Consider the following 17,365-nt stretch of genomic DNA (forward strand, 5'->3'; position numbering starts at 1 on the left):
CTTGGCTTTGAATCTGCTTTTGTAAGGAGATATTTAATTGCTGCATGATCAGTAAAGATAATGACCCTGGAGCCTACTAAGTATGACCAAAACTTTTCTGATGCATAGACAATGACTAGCATCTCTTTCTCAATAGTTGCATAATTGAGTTGTGCATCATTCAGGACCTTGCTAGCATAATAAATGGCATGAAACACCTTGTCTTGTCATTGTCCAAGAACTGCACCAACTGCATAGTCACTAGCATCACACATGAGCTTAAATTCTTTACTCCAGTCAGGTGCCCCTATTATTGGAGCAGATACTAGACTATTCTTTAGGGTATGAAAGGTTGTCAAGCATTCCTCATCAAGCTTAAACACTACATCTTTATTCAGCAATTTGTTCAAGGGTCTAGCAATTTTGGAGAAGTCCTTTATGAATCGCCGATAGAATCCTGCATATCCAAGGAAACTCCTAATGCCTTTCACATTGATTGGCAGAGGTAGCTTTTCAAAGACATAAATTTTTGCTTTGTCCACCTCTATCCCTCGAGCTGAGATCTTATGGCCCAACACTATTCCTTCCTGGACCATGAAGCGACAGTTCTTCCAATTTAGTACCAGAATTGCTTCAACATAGCGTCTTAGCACAAGCTCCAGATTGGTCAGGCAACAGTCAAAGGAAGGACCAAAGACAGAGAAGTCGTCCATAAAAACGTTGATGCACTTCTCCAACATGTTGGCGAAGATAGCTAGCATGCACCACTGAAAAGTGGCTGGTGTATTACATAATTTGAATGTCATTCTTCTGTAAGCAAAGACTCCAAAAAGGCATGTAAACACTGTCTTCTCTTGCTCCTTGGGGTCTACTGCAATCTAATTGTACCATGAATAGTCATTTAAGAAACAATAGAATGACTGTCTTGATAACCGCTCCAACATCTGATCCATGAATGGCAAAGAAAGTGATCCTTTCTTGTGGCATCGTTAAGCTTGCAATAGTCTATGCACATCCTCCAGCCAGTGACAGTTCGAGTTGGAATGAGATCATTCTTTTCATTGCGGATCACGATCATTCCTTCTTTCTTGGGCACCACTTGGACTGGACTCACCCAAGCATTGTCAAAAATAGGGTAGATAAGTCCAGCCTCAAGTAACTTAAGAACTTCTTTTTGCACCTCCTCTTTCATGGATGGATTGAGCCTCCTTTGTGGCTGTCTCACTGGTCTGCATTCTTTTTCCATCATAATCTTATGCATGTAGTAGGGTGGACTGATTCCCTTGAGATCAGAGATATGCCACCTAATAGCTTCATTGTGCTTTCTGAGAACCTCTATCAATCGTGCTTCTTCATCTGATGATAGGTCATTGCTTATCACGGTTGGCTTGGCTTCATTTTCATCCAGAAACACATACTTCAGATGAGTAGGTAGAGCTTTTAACTCCACCTTGAGCTTCTCTGTTAGGCTGTCTTTCTTTAAATCTTCAAAGGCATGCTCCCCTGAGGGAATCTCCTACAATCGGTCTAAGTCTTCTAGACAGTCTCTAAGATCCTTTTCTTCCTCATTAGTCTAGCAATTAACAATATTTATTAGAGCCCTCTCCAATGGGGAGTAAATGATCAAGTGCAGCATAGCAAGATTGACTTCTTGCTCTATTACCTTCACCTTGAAGCTTGTCTTACTATCACTGGGATGCTTTATTGCTTCGACCAGGTTGAATGTGACTTTTTGATCCTTCACGCTCATCTCCAAGTTGCCATTCCCTATGTCCACAACACATTTTGTAGTAAGCATGAATGGTCGGCCTAGAATAAGGGGAATATCAGAGTCTTCTTCTATATCCATGATCACAAGGTCTACCGAAAAAGTAAATTGGCGAACCTTAACAAGGACGTCTTCAACTACACTATATGGTCTAGTAATCGAGCGTTCTGCTAGCTGAAGCATCATCTTAGTAGGAGCAATTCCCAGATTCTCGATTCTTTAGTACATAGAGAGGGGCATCAGATTGATGCTTGCCCCCAGATCAATGAGAGCTTTACCCATTAACACATCCCCAATATAGTGTGGGATGGTTACACTTCCTAGGTCTTTGAACTTCTATGGTAGAATCCTCATGATCACAGCACTGCAGTTTCCTTCCACCATGATGCTCTTAATGTTGATGTATTTACCTTTCTTTGTGAGCAGGTCCTTCAGAAACTTAGTATACAGAGGCATCTTCTGTAAGGCCTTTCCAAATGGAATGGTAATCTCCAACTTCTTGAATATGTCAAGGAAATGAGCAAAGTAGCGCTCCCTCTCTTTCTTTGACGGCACCAAGGGATATGGGATGTCCTTCATTGGGGCTACATGTATCTCTTTCCTAGCCTCCCTAGCTAACTGACTCTTGGTCTTAGTGGTTATGACATCATCATCATTCTTCTTACTTTTATTTTTCTCTTTTTCACTCTATTCTCTCTTTTTATTCTTTCCTTTCTCATTACTCAATCCTCCAATACTCCCTTAGCTCTTTTTTCTCTCTCAGTATTCTCCTTCTTCTAGCTTCTAGTAAGAACCACCTTGCATTCTTCCTTGGGATTCCTCTTAGTGTTGGCCACAAAACTCCTTGTGGACCTTTCAGCCAGTTGCTTAGCTAGTTGGCCCACCTGTACTTCCAAATTCTTGATTGTTGACTCTGTGCTCTTGTGATTTGACAAATAATCCTGCATAAATTGAGTCAAAGTGTCTTCTAGCTTGATGGTCCTCTCATAGAGATTAGGCCCTTGGTTGGGAGGCCGGATGGATGGACCACCTTGATCTTTGTTGAAGTTATTCCCTGGATGGGATCTCCAGCCTTGGCCTTGAGAGAAACTTCCCCCTTGATTGTATCCAGGAGGTCCTTCTTGATGGAACCCTTGACGATTGGGATTGGCCATGTAGTTGAATTCTTTGGATGCATCATCTTGAGCCATGTAGAGGCCTGACTCATAGGCCCCACCACAAATGTTGCATCCCTTAAAATGCATGACTGAAGGATGAGCAGGTTGCACTACATGCAACTGTTGAGGAAGCTTGTTTAGCGTCTCTATGAGGGTCTCTATTTGCTTGGCTAGGAGCTTGTTTTTGGCCTAGTAGTGTGTCTTGTGATGTGAGCTCAAAAAGACTCTTCTTTGTGGGTGTGTAAGCTCGATCACGAAGGATGGCATGGTCACTAGCTGCCATGTTTTCAATCAACTCCATAGCTTCATCAGGTGTCTTCAATTTGATCTTTCCACCAATAGAGGCATCGAGAAGCTGCTTGGAATGGGGTCGCAAGCCATCAATGAAGATATTTAGTTGAACTGGCTCACTGAACCCGTGAGTGGGAGTCTTTCGGAGTAACCCATGGAAATGATCTAAAGTTTCACTCAATGATTCATCATGGAATTGGTGGAATGAAGAGAGCTCCATCTTCCCCTTAGCGGTCTTGAACTCTGGAAAGTATTTCTTCAAGAACTTCTCCACCACCTATTACCATGTCCTCAAGCTATTTCCTTTGAATGAGTGCATCCATCTTTTTGCTTCACCAACCTAAGAAAAATAAAATAAGTTGAGGCAGATGACATCTTTTAGAACTTCTGCTATCTTCATCGTGTTGCAAATATCTATGTATGTAGCAAGGTGGGCATATGGATCTTCATTGGGTAGCCCACGAAAGAGATTGCCTTGAATCAGTTAGATGAGGGGATGTGGGTAAGTGATGTTGGTAGGTTGAACTTTGGGCTGTGCTATGCTTGTGAAGTACTAAGGTGTAAAGGAACTAGAGTAGTCCTCTAGAGTGATCCTTTGTGGCTGGTCCTCTGCCATAATGTGTTGTTCTTCAAAATTTTGATGTGGGTTGATCACAGGGAAGGAAGAAGATGATACAAAGGATGATGGTCCTTGATTGGCCTGCACCTCTTGTTTTTTTTCCTTCTTCTTGCGGCGTTGTTTCTTTTACAAGTTGCTTCAATCTCTAGATCCAAAGGAGCAAGGTCGTTTCCTGAAATTATACCTCGCATACAAGAAAGAAAACAATTATCGTGCAGGCTATCAAAGAATAAAAATTAGAAATTAGAAATTGAAAATAAAGAGTGAATAGAATTTTTTTCTATAAAAATTAAGAAATTAAGAAAAATTGATTGCTTAAAAATTTGAATATCCAAATTACCAAGTACAAAGAATAAAGTCTCCAACAACGGTTCCAAAAACTTGTTGAATGATTGACAACTGCACAAAATTGTCACAAGTAGTAAAGTTAAAACGGAAGTCTGAGTATCAAATCCACAAGGACTTTGTTTGTACTTAAATAAATGAATATATAATTTTCAAGAAATAAATAAATTGATTTAAAAGGTTGTAAAGAAAATAGTAAATTAAATTGACGTAAAAATAAAATAAACAAGAGAAGAAAAAAAATATAAAAGTAAATTAATTAATTAAAACAGAAATAGAAGACAAGCCAATATTATTGCAGAAGTGATTCAGAAGACAAGAATGTTGGGAACTTAGCCAACTAGAGCTACTTTTGATGTAATATTAATGATTATTCCAATTTACACCTCCATTTATTCATATACTCTAACCAAAATCCCTCAAGTGAAAAAGTCTAACTTATCTATCTTCTCTCTCAAATCCATTTAAGAGATAAAATAGTTAAATTGCATTAAGAATAGAGATGTATAACAAGCAAAATAAAATCAACCTATCCCTAATGATGAAGTTATTTAGATACCCTTTCCCAATTCTCTTAAAGAATAACGCTTTCCAACGCTACCCCTAAAACTTACCATGCAAACAGGTTATCAAACCATAAGCAATAAAATTAAGCACAGGAAAGGATAACGAAAAAGTAATATTCATAATAGATAAGAAGAAAAATTATATTAAGAGCAGTTGGCTGCTGAGTTCCCAACAACTTAGGATTTAACCTCTTATTATCATAAGAAGCCTTACAATTGCAAGAGGATTATGAATATAAAAGGGGATAGACAAGAAAGTGAATAGAGGGAAGGAATGACTCATAATAATTACTTCTCCTTCTTCTAACCTTTGCCTTTTGTAAGGAATTGCATTCTCTAAGAATTTTTGTGTGTTTTTTTTTCCTTTTTCTCTATCCTTCCTTTTTTAGGTGTAGATCAACTTAGTTTTCACGCAACCTTCGTGCTAAGTGCGATTGACGTGCTTAGCGTGTGACTCGAGCTAAGCACACCTTCGTGTTCCAGACTTCTCCATACTTCTTGGTGCTAAGCCTGCGTTGCCCCGCTAAGCGAATGTGTTGCGCTAAACGCCTGAGACGCGCTGAGCGAGCAACTAGTGTCCTAAGACATTACGTGTCCAAAATTAAAATATAACAAATATCTTGTTAATTACTATGATAATCTCAGGTCAAAAGAATATATATATATATATATATATATATATATATATATATATATATATGCAATTTAATAAATAAGATCAATTAATTTTTATTCAATAAACACCATTACATATATATTGATCTATCCGAATTATTGATGTCTTATTCACAATAATCCTACGATCAAGAATAATTTAGATTAAAATTATAAAGGACTTGTTTCTCATTATCATAATCTCTATTATGATAATAAGCCTTTAATTTTAATCAAGGACTTGTCAAATTAACAATTTAATAAAACAATAAATATGATAATAAAATAAAGAACAATTCTTTACTAAAATTGATAACATGATGGATTGGATCTTGACATGCATATTTATCCCCAACAATTACGATTGTCATCTATAGGTTGCTTCTTCTTTCTCTTGCTTCTCTATAACAATGTTTCATTATTTAAATACAAATACAATCATTTGCTAGGTATTATGAGCATGTAGACATTTTGGTCCATGGGGAATTTATATTTTTGTATATGCAGTTGTTTATGAACTCTTTGTGTCTTATTCAACTTTTCATTATTAATACAAATACAATCATTCTCAACTATATACTCAAATAAGGGTTTGCTTTCAACACTAGAAAGGCTCACAAACTTATCATTTTTAAGAATGATAGATTGAGCTATCTGTAATTCATCTCATCTATATTAAAACTTGTTCACAGAAATGGTTATTGTACAAAGTTAGCACTCAACTAGCAACCTGGAGCGTGCCTTCCCTCATGACTTGTGGGTGTTGTTTTTGGTTTTGATAACTAGTATTATATTTGGCTTTGCCTTTTAAAAAAATATTTGTCATAGAAAAAACTTGCAATAACAAAAACCTAATTTAATAGCTTCAATTGTCGATTGAATAAGATTTACTATGTTCAAAAGTTGAATTGAATAGGATACAAAAGAAGGGTCATGTGACTCATTTATTTTTCATGAAAAAATTAAGGGTATTGAAGGTTTGTGGGTTTTATGAATGGAAGAATTTGCGAACTATCAATTTTTTATAGACTATTATAATTTTGAATGTTTTCTAAAAATTCATAGAATTCTTTAAGATCTTATAAATCCATAAAAGTCCTTTTAAATGTTTATGAATTTGTTAAAATCTAAATGGGGTAGTCAAACTTATTTTTAACCTTGTCTCGTTGTCATACCTATCTTATATGTATAAATATTTATGCTATGTATTTTTTCTTAATAAATTGAATAATAATTGATAACTTAAGAATATATTAAATAAAAATGTGATATGTCTTTTTGGGATTATTGAAGCTATGTTATTTGTTTAATATAACAACACACCATTTTTTTATAAAATGACATGTCTATTTTTTTCTATAATATATATTTATATTTTCAATTTGTCATGACCTCAATTGCAACAAATGTATGTCAGTTGGAATCATGACGCAAATACTTAAATATAAAAAACTCAAATTTATTATTTCGTCCCAAATTTATAAAATCTCTGGATGGATCCACATAATAGCTTGGTCATTCTCCAACAATTGCATCAATAGGAGGAAGAGATCTCTAGAGAAAGATATAGGATTTTGGTAAGTTCCACCTGAATATTGTGTCTCTTTGTTGAACAATACACCAGCGGGCTTGAGATCATACATTTTAATACCCTTATTGAAATAGTTTTTTCAATGATAACAAAATTTGAACCTATATCTTTGTACAAATTATATATTTAAATTCTATCACTAGAGCGATTCTAATGATTTTTCCTTTTGCTTAATAGCGAGTTTGATTACATGTTTCAAATGTGATTTTTAAAAGTTAGGACATGCTTAAAATAATATTGGGTTAAACATAACTCACATTTTTTCTAATCCACCGTGACACTTTTTCTCCATTTGAAGGTTTGGAAAGATTGAATGAACGTTAATTACAAAGCTGCAAGCGACAAATCAAACATGCATTTAATAGTTATGACTTTCACGTCTCAAAACGTAATTCCAGACATGCTAAAATTATAGTGTTGGTGGAAGGTCACATGAAGAGAAGAGGGGGGCACGTGCACAGTGAGGAATGAAATGTTTAGTATAATATATATTGTTGTGGGCTAGCTTAACGCGGTTAGGGAATCTGCACGTGATAGAGAGGGAATGGGTTATAGACATGCATGGGTTGGAATTGGATTGGCAGTAGCGGATGAATCCATGAAGGGATTCAATTCCATGATAAGCATCGAAAACTGCGAAGGAAGCGTCAAACGTTGTTTAGCTGTCAATCCCTCCAAACCCCTCTCACGGGGCTCCCATTCCATTCTCTTTCTATAATTCTACGTTTTCATCAAATTTGTTTGTGGTATGCTTTCTCTATATTGCCCTTTCCCATTCTCTCTTGAGACGTGCTGAGAGACGTTACACTAACCACATGTGGCGTGTAATTAATGCATAAAACTCAAAAGCTAAATCAAAGTTACAACTAGGATTAATACTCCTGTTGGAGTTTGAATCTAGTATGGAACTACACATTAAATATTTAGTAAAATATTTTATCCTCTATAGTAATTTTATTTCATTTGAACATGATTATTTTTAGTAAAATATGTTATGGTCTATAAATAAATAAATAAATGTAACACCAGGAAATTTCTACCAAACATCTTCAAATTAAAGATTTCATGTCAACTGGCTGTGTTGCTTCAATTGATTATAAGGATTTCACTGGCCGCATGTGAGACCAGGATAACTATTTTTTATGTAAACTTGGATCATTATTCGATTATGTGAATACATCTAAAGTTATGATGAGATCTGAGCATAGTTTGGCTGTATATTTGGAATGAGTATAGGAAGCAATAAAATGTAAATTGAAGCGGTAGATATAGGTTGCTTTCAGAAGATGAGCGCTTGGTAAAAAGGACAGAAACAGAAAAAAAAAAAAAAAACATCTTGAAAGCAATTAATTCCATGTTGCTTAGATTGAAATCAAGCAAAGGACGTGAAATATGAATTTATATATTATAAATTATCAATAAAATCATTAATTTTTATGTAAAAAGGGTGAACGAAATATAATACAAGATGAGACTCCTCTTATATTGGTCAACAATTTTCGTTACTAACTTGGCTAGTCTCTTGACTTCAACGCATGTTTTGGGAGTTTTTCTTTACACTTTCTTTTTTCTCTCCATGTTCATGTGAGATATATCAACTATATATAGTTATCATTATAAAGAAGAAAAAAAAAGTGAATCATAAGAAGGTATAAGGAGGTACTGAGTTTTGCATTTAGTTGTTTATGATTAGTGACACCATAATACTTTGGCTTTATATATTTGTCCAAGTCCTTGGGTCTAGAATCTAAAATAGGATGTAGCATAAAGGAAAGATAAATAACAACACAAACTGGTCTTAGTTCTAGTGGAATGACTGAAAAGAAAACCCACTATGTATATATATGGTGCTCCAGTGCATGTTTGAAAACACGATAGTTAGGTTATCACTCCAAACGTACCAATTTGCAATTGAAAATAAAATATTTTTTGGTAACATATTTTTCATATATTAATATTTATTTCTTGAGAAATATCCTATATGGTAAGGCCAATTTCGTAATTTAGTTTTGAAAAGCAGAATTTGCTGTGGGGAATATGTAGGTAGTCGTGAGGGAAACAAACAAGTGATCACAAATATTATTTACACCCACCCTTCCTATATATATATAAAAAAGAAACCCCCTAAGCCTCAGATGGGAAAGGAAAACCATCGAGAAACCAAAAACCAAAATCAATTTAGAGGAAAAAGTTGGAAGAAGCATGGATTCTAGGCGGCGTGGTAAAAACGCATCTATGCAACGCAAGTTGCAACAACTTCGATCGGTTACAAATTCCAGTGCTGTAATTCACTCTACACACTGATTATAATATATATGATGCATATTAACTTCGGTTTTCAATGCTTCTTTAGCACAAATCAAGAGTTTCATTATTTTTTAACTGTTTTTTTTTTGTTAATTTGGCAGGTGAACAAAGCCTCAATTATTGTGGATGCCACCAGATACATAGAGGAGCTGAAGCAAAAAGTGGATGGATTGAACTCAGAGCTAGGAACCGCGGAATCATCAATCTCCCAAGACGAACTACCCATGGTGCTTATTGTTTTGATACTTTTTCTTTTCTTTTTTTTGAAAGCAAAAGAAATCTTATTAAAGGATTACAAGGATATACTCCAACCTGCATACATATATCAGTTACATGACTTACTTTTTTAGACAAAATTTTATAAGTGTTGTGCTTGTGCGATTCTCCAATCAAAATTGGAGTTTTATCTTGATAATTTGCATTAAAAATTATGCATATTATCATGAAACTCCAATTCTAATTAGATAATTAGAGAATATAACTAAAAAATCTAATGAATTGTTTGCAAGTTCTTTCTCTCATTAGATTATAGCATAACACATGTTTAACTCTTTCTATATATTTTGTAAAATTTTCATAGGTCACTGTAGAAACCCTAGAAAGGGGATTCCTCATTAATGTGTTTTCAGAAAGGAATTGTCCCGGTATGCTTGGGGCAATACTCGATGCATTTGAAGAACTGGGACTTGATGTGCTTGATGCTAGGGTTTCTTGCGAAGACACTTTCCAGCTTGAAGCAGTCGGAGGAGAAGTAAGAGAATACACTAGGATATACAATGTCTAATCCCTTCTTATCTTAGTATATATTTGTCCTTCTTTTGTTTTTCCTTTGGAATAATTTTAAGCGTCTAAAATCAGGTCACAATTATTGGCTTAGATACATGATTTCTGAAACTATATATATATATATATATATATATATATATATATATATATATATATATATATATATATATATATATATATATATATATATATATATTTATAATCTACTTTACATTTTTTTGTTTCTTTAATATATATTATATAGTATTCTTCTTTTAATTTTTTTCCTTACTAAATAATTTTAACCGTGTAAAATCGATTCACAATTCATTGCTTAGTTGATGGGACGATTAAATTTCTTGTGAAACTTATATACAATAGTAGTTCATATTGTCCTGAAATAAAAACAGTAAATTAAGAATAAGAAAAAAGAAAAAAAAGGAAAATAATCAAAATATCACGCGTGAGTTGTACAATTTTGGTTTGAGCGACATATCTAAAATTCTAGCTTCAATGTCCAAACTCCAAAGTACTGACATAATAATGAGTGTGGCTCCCATATATGGATTCATTTAACCGTGTTCTGTAGTTGGACGGGCCTTGTATCCGCCAATAAAGGAAGAACAACGATACTAATAGATAAATTTTATATTACAAATTATACAATTTAAGAAAAATATAAAGAGGATAGAGAACATTAGATAAGTGATGTGATGGAATAGAAAGAAAAAAAATCCTAGAAAGCACTGTAAAAAATATATATTATAAGTGTTTCATTACTCGTGAAGTAGACAGCTAGATTATACACGTTTTGTCATGGAGTTAACTGGTTAATTGAATGGTGCACCTGAAAATTCTCCTATATGATTGTGATACATGTGTAACACTGGAAAAACCTGTTGGTTTTGCAGAGTCAAGAGAACGAAAGCATTGACGCGCAAGTGGTAAAGCAAGCAGTGCTTCAAGCAATCCAAAACATGGATTAATCGAAGAACACATGTGCTAAGAAGAATGTACCTCAGACTCTCTTAATTTCTTAAAATCTTTGTATTAAATATAAAAGTTACGTACCCAAGCTTAAGTGATGAGAGAATTGAAGTGTGATACTATATTGTGCCAAAATGTAAGTACCACAATGGCCCTTAAATGTGATGTGGCTTCTTCGTTTGTAGGAAAGAATGAATGGACAGGGATCGTCCAGGTTAATTGGTATATTGGTGTTTAATTGGAATCAATGAGTTTGGAAAAAAGAAAAATAATAATAACTACTGTTTTTGTTTGCTAAATACACGCTCATTGTCAACAAGGTTCATTTCGAAGGATTATTTAATTTAGCAACCTATAAAAATTGACAGTATTTTTAATGTTTAAATATTATGTAGTTAATATTTTTAATGGGGTTGTAATATTTGAAATTTGTTATAATATTTATAATACCTGTCTATACAGTTTTTTTTTTTTTTTAAAAATACCTGTCTATAATGTTATTTTATATAATATGAAGCCATATTAGTTTTCCACCAACATATTAGACTAAAATGAACAAAGGAATTAAACCATTAGAGATTTAAACTTTGGAAGAAATAAATTGATAAAATGGTATTTTACGCGAATAATTAGCAAAAAGATTTTGATATTGCAGAGTAGAACTGGACAAATGGCCGGAAAAAAAATCAGTATCAGTTGAAATTATTACAAATTTTTAGAATATTCTTAAATATAATATGTATGGAAATAATAGAATATCCTAGAACTATAGTGTATATGAATATGGTAGAATAATCTAGAACTATAATGTATTTAAATATAGTAGAACAATCTAGAACTATAAGTATATGTATAAGATAGAAAAATTTAGAACTATCATGATACTAATCTATCATGGAAACTCTAAAAAAATCTAAAGTAATGTAGAAACATTCACTACCATTAAAAGGTTGGTGACTTGAGCCTATAAATAGGCAATTGATATGTTATAATTGATTATCCAAGAAATCAATAACATAATCTTCTTTCTAAAACAATTCTTTAAAACTATTAATTATCAACCTAATAAACTATCAACAGTATCTGTTATTCTGTACTGATGTACAAATAGGCTGCTAGCTGTTCCAAGTAAATGCAAGGGAAACATAATGAGAGAAATGCGGTAGGGTGGCTGAAGTTAGTGAAGCTATACTTCCTTATGTTTAATTTTGTGCTTTATTCCTATTCTCACTTTATTCATTTTAAACTTCAAATTTGTTTTAGGATATTGATCGTTATTAGCTTATTGGTGATTTAAAAGACATGATGGAATTTATCGAAGCAATTTCACAAGGACATTTTTCATTGTTGTATTATTTATATCCTATATTTTTACAGTATTTTATACTGTTATTATTTTCTATTTCTTTCTGTTACATCAATAATATGATGCCATACTTTTCTCTGTTCTTTTCTTTATCTCTTAATTATATAGGTTTAATTTATCGATAAGTCCCTATAGTTAACAATAATTTTAAAAAATCATAATTTAAAAATTTTGCAATTAAATTCTTACTGTAATAACTGTTAAATTAAATATAAATACTTAATTGTATTTTAGTCCCTCAAGTTCAAATTGTATCAATAGATGTTTTAATTTTTATCTTAGTTATAATTAAGTCATAGTTCTTAATAGTGCTAATGTAACAATGATGAGAAAATTGACATATTGTCGGACGTATATATTAACATGAAAATGGTGGGTCTTGTTGAGGTGACATACAAAAATAGGATGAGTGTCATATTAGCATGTGTGCTTTAAACAATAATATGTGATCCTCAGCATCTTTGTTGCATCATCTTGTCAATATCACATTAGTTATCATTTAATGTCACATCATTAAAATTTGTTATATTCTTAATGAAAGACTCTAAGGGAGAGGAATTTGATTGTAAACGAGAAAACAAATTAAAAATTAAAATCACACATTTACAATATTTAAAGAACTTTACTAAAAGTGTAATTAAGCCCATTAGTATATTATTAACAAAGTTATAATGGTTTAGGAATTTAATTACAATTTATTTGAATTATTTACGGTGTTTTTAGTCATGGAGAGGAATAAAAGAAAAGAAGAGAAAGATGCAACAACTAGAAATTGCTTTGATAGTGACTAAGAGTACAACCCATAGTAAGGTCATGTCACTACCTGTGAGGACAATGGCGATTGCTAACGATGATAGTGTTTCCATTTTTGTGGAGTGTCTGTGAATTGTAATCCAAAAAAACAAACTTTTTAAAGGAAAATATGGCACACTTGTATTAATTACCTTGTGACAATGCCATGAAAAAGAAAGAATAACTTTTATTTGAAGTGAATAACAGATCACTAAAATGGGAATTAAATAGTGAACCTTATGAATTATGTGTTTTTTCCCCAAGTTTATTTATTTTATTTTGAAAGGAAAAATAAATATATTAAGGACACAAAAAGTGACCTACAAAAGAATACAGAGAGTAGCACAAAATCAATCAGCCTAACAAAACAGCCATAAGAACAAAGAGAGCATTAAACATAATCACTCAAACAAACTAATTAAAGGCATATTACATCAATTAGCAAAAGAAAGATCCCAAGAACATGGACCTTTATACCTAAACCACATCCAAGAGACATTGAATATTCAACAACACCATAGAAAATAACCTTGTCTTTATGCAACCATAAACACCAGCAAGTAGCATGCCAAAACATAAAATGAAATCTCCTCAGCTTCTTCCCCTGCAAATTGGACAAAGTGGTGTTTCAAGAGATTATGCTGGACCATACAACACCCCAACCAACTATACATACCACACCACACTTCATAGGCAAACCGACACTCCATCAAAAGATGATCCACATCCTCACTATCATGCTCACAGAACACACACCTATCATCATCCACAGACATACCTCTACAGATCAAGGCAGCACCGGATGGAATTATATCTTGAATAAGGCTCCAAGAAAAAGCCAAGACCTTGAATGGAATAACATATTTCGAAAAAATTTAAAAGAAAAACCAAAAAGCATATCATCCATAGTTCTACTTGACAAAATGTGATCATAAGCTGACGCCAACAAGAAGTACATCTCGCCTCCAACACCTCAAACCATCTTGTCCTCCCTATCCCGAGTAAGAACAACATTATTCAAAACTTGGGACAAGTGCTCAACAAGTTCTTCCTCTCAAACAAAAAGTTGCCTCCTCCACGCCACACCCAAACCCATCCTGAGGAAGTCCACCTCCCTATATCTCCCACCCGAACATCCCTATTAATAGAGATATTAAAGGGACGAGGGAACAAATCCATGAGACAACCACCACCCACCCAAGCATCCTTCCAAAACCCAGTGGCACTTCTATCACCAACCTTGCGACTAACCAAACTCGAGAACCACTCACCTCCCCCATCCAAGGAAACTAGATCCCTCCACCACCTTGATGCGTTGTTATCACTACGTAAATTAGGCACTTCAATATAGCCAAATATATAACGAAGCAAGCCACTCCACAAGGCATCCTTTTCTAATAGAAAATGCCACCTCCACTTGGCCAACAAACTGATATTAAAAGCTTCCAAATCCTTCACCCCAAGCCTCCCTCAGCCTTTCGATTTACAGATTATAGGCCAATTAACCCAATAAATTTTCTCATTGTCGAACAAACTGCTCCACTAAAATTTTCATTGGATCCTAGTCAAAGTAGCAATAAGCTTCTTCGATCCTCTAAAAAAAGAGAAGAAGTAGAGTGGAAAATTAGATAAAATCGAGTTCAGCAAAGTTAACCTTTAGCCAAAATTATAAAGATATCAACCCTTCCAACAATATTTTCCTAAAAGAACTCATCACTAGGTCCCACATGGACACCCTACTTGGATTAGCTCCAATCGAGATCCCGAGGAACTTAAAAATCTCCTCAGCTGAACAATGCAAGAAAATACTTTTAGCAAAGTTTACCTTTAACCCTAAGGCAAGCTCGAAACTCCTAAGAATGACCTTAATTGTTAGTATAGAGCAATAAAAGAAGAGAAAGAAATAAAGGGAAGAAAGAAAAAAACACACAGTTTAACGTGGTTCAGCACACAATGTATGTGCCTACGTCCACGGCTACACTAGGAGAACTTTTTATTACTTGCACATAAAGGCTTACAAGGTGTCTCTATATATAACACTAATGAGACACAAGTTTTTACAAACCAAGCGATGTGGGACTAAGACCACACAAGTTTTACAGACTAAGCGATGTGGGACAAAGGAACTAAGACCACAAACTCTAACAATTCTCCCACTTGGGGTCTAAGTTCCAAACTCTAGCAGCTCCTTGTAAGCAATGAGTTCATCGACTCTTTACCTAGTGTAGCGCCTTCATCTTCAATTATCCTTGAAGGCCAACTGAGGCAATGCAAAGCCTCAGTTTGTCAGTGGTAACAGCTTTAGTCAACATATCTGCTGGATTCTCTGATCCTAAGATCTTCAATAAAGATAAGTCTCCATCATTTATCAACTCCCTGATAAAATGGTATCTTAATTGAATATGCTTGCATCTAGAATGGAAGACTGGATTCTTAGCAAGACTTATAGCACTTTGACTGTCACTAAACATTGGAGCATCATCTTGTTCTTTCCCCAATTCATTGAGAAAATTCTTTAGCCAAATCATCTCCTTAGCTGCTTCTGAGATAGCTATGTACTCGGCTTCCGTGGTTGAGAGAGCAACTCTATCTTGAAGTTTAGACTTCCAACTCACAGTAGTACCTCCCAAGGTAAAAATGTAGCCTGTGGTGCTCTTCTTGGTATCAAAATCTCCTCCCAAGTCTGCATATGAAAATCCCTGTAAAGTGAGATTGCCTTTTCTGAAGCACAAACACATCTTTGAAGTACCCTTCAGATATCTGAGTATCCACTTTACACCTTCCCAATGCTCCTTTGCTGGATTTGATAGGAACCTACTGACAACTCCCACTGCATGTGCTATGTCAGGTCTGGTACACACCATAGCATACATCAAACTCCCAACTGCTGATGCATATGGTACTCTTGACATGTAACATTTTTCTTCATCTGTCTGCAAAGATTGCTTCTTTGAAAACTTCAAATGAGATCCCAAAGGGGTATTCCTGGTCTTAGAATCTCCAAGGTAAAACCTGTCAAGCAACTTGTGTATATATTTCTCCTGAGACAGCTTCAAAATTCCTTCTGATCTGTTTCTAAGAATTCTCATACCAAGGATTTGTTTAGCTGGACCAAGATCCTTCATTTCAAAGTTTTCTGCCAACTGCAGCTTCAACCTGTTAATTTCTGCCATACTAGATCCTGCAATCAACATGTCATCAACATACACAACAAGGATAACATAACTATTAGTATATTTTTTAACATAGCAGCAATGGTCCATGTCACATCTTTTGAATCCTGAGTTGCTCATAAACTCATTAAACTTCTTGTACCACTGCCTCGGTGCTTGTTTCAAGCCATACAAACTTTTGTGAAGCTTGCATACAAGATTCTCCTTGCCTGGCACTTCAAAACCTTCTGGTTGGGTCATATAGATGTCTTCCTCTAAATCCCCATGCAAGAATGCAGTTTTAACATCTAACTGCTCCAAGTGAAGATTCTCTGCAGCTACTATGCTCAGAATAACTCTGATGGTAGTCATCTTTACAACTGGAGAGAAGATCTCTGTGAAATCAATTCCTTGTTTCTGCTGAAACCCTTTCACCACAAGTCTCGCCTTGTATCTTCTTCTACCGTCAGATTCTTCCTTTAGCCTATAGACCCACCTATTCTGTAACGCCTTCTTTCCTTCTGGAAATTCAGTTAAAGACCACACGTCTTATTCTTCTGAAGGGATGTCATCTCATCTTTCATCGCTAGCTCCCACTCAATAGTGTCATTCCCCTGTGTAGCCTCATTGAAACATTCTGGCTCACCAGCATCAGTTAACAACAAATAATGCAATGAAGGGGAATACCTATCTGGTGGTACTGAAATTCTGCTGGATTTTCTTGGAGGAGTTGATGGTTCTGGTTCTGACTCAACCTCTACGCTTGTACTCTGGTTTCTGTTGGCTACATCACTTTCTGAGATTTCTTCAAGTGTTGCTTTCTCAGAAATTTCTGACAGTTTACCTGCACATGTAGATTCTGCAGAAAATTTGTCCTTATAAAATAAGTTCTCATTAAAAGTAACATTTCTGCTTTTGATAACTTTCTTGGTTTGGTCATCCCAAAACCTATAGCCATACATGTCAGATCCATAACCAATAAAATAACACTTCCTCGCCTTCGGATCCAATTTATCTCTACTATTA

At 34.5% G+C, this 17,365-nt stretch overlaps 2 protein-coding genes across 2 annotated transcripts; one reads left to right on the forward strand and one right to left on the reverse strand.

The window, feature by feature from the left end:
* Nucleotides 1-206: 206 nt before the first annotated feature.
* On the reverse strand, nucleotides 207-1,933 carry LOC100819028 (uncharacterized). Its single transcript, XM_006574159.1, has 3 exons — nucleotides 1,643-1,933; nucleotides 1,094-1,495; nucleotides 207-857 (listed from the first exon to the last, which is right to left on the reverse strand). The coding sequence occupies exons 1-3, from the start codon at nucleotides 1,931-1,933 to the stop codon at nucleotides 207-209; spliced, it is 1,344 nt and encodes a 447-aa protein (XP_006574222.1).
* A 7,170-nt stretch (nucleotides 1,934-9,103) lies between these two features.
* PIB1 (bHLH transcription factor PIB1) lies at nucleotides 9,104-11,221 on the forward strand. The gene is given in 4 exon segments (NM_001248975.2): nucleotides 9,104-9,253; nucleotides 9,379-9,504; nucleotides 9,858-10,028; nucleotides 10,954-11,221. Coding segments are annotated over 4 exon segments (453 nt in total). The 5' UTR covers nucleotides 9,104-9,172; the 3' UTR covers nucleotides 11,029-11,221.
* Nucleotides 11,222-17,365: the final 6,144 nt, after the last annotated feature.

This window comes from Glycine max, chromosome 1, assembly GCF_000004515.6.
Source record: "Glycine max cultivar Williams 82 chromosome 1, Glycine_max_v4.0, whole genome shotgun sequence".
NCBI lineage: Eukaryota > Viridiplantae > Streptophyta > Magnoliopsida > Fabales > Fabaceae > Glycine > Glycine max.

Coding starts and splice junctions, on each gene's coding strand:
- LOC100819028 (XM_006574159.1), bottom strand. CDS start 1,933: ATGATGCTTCAGCTAGCAGAACGCTCGATTACTAGACCATATAGTGTA. Junction 1,496..1,642: donor AGACAAGCTTCAAGGTGAAG/GTAATAGAGCAA, acceptor GACCGATTGTAG/GAGATTCCCTCAGGGGAGCA. Junction 858..1,093: donor CTATTTTTGACAATGCTTGG/GTGAGTCCAGTC, acceptor TGGTACAATTAG/ATTGCAGTAGACCCCAAGGA.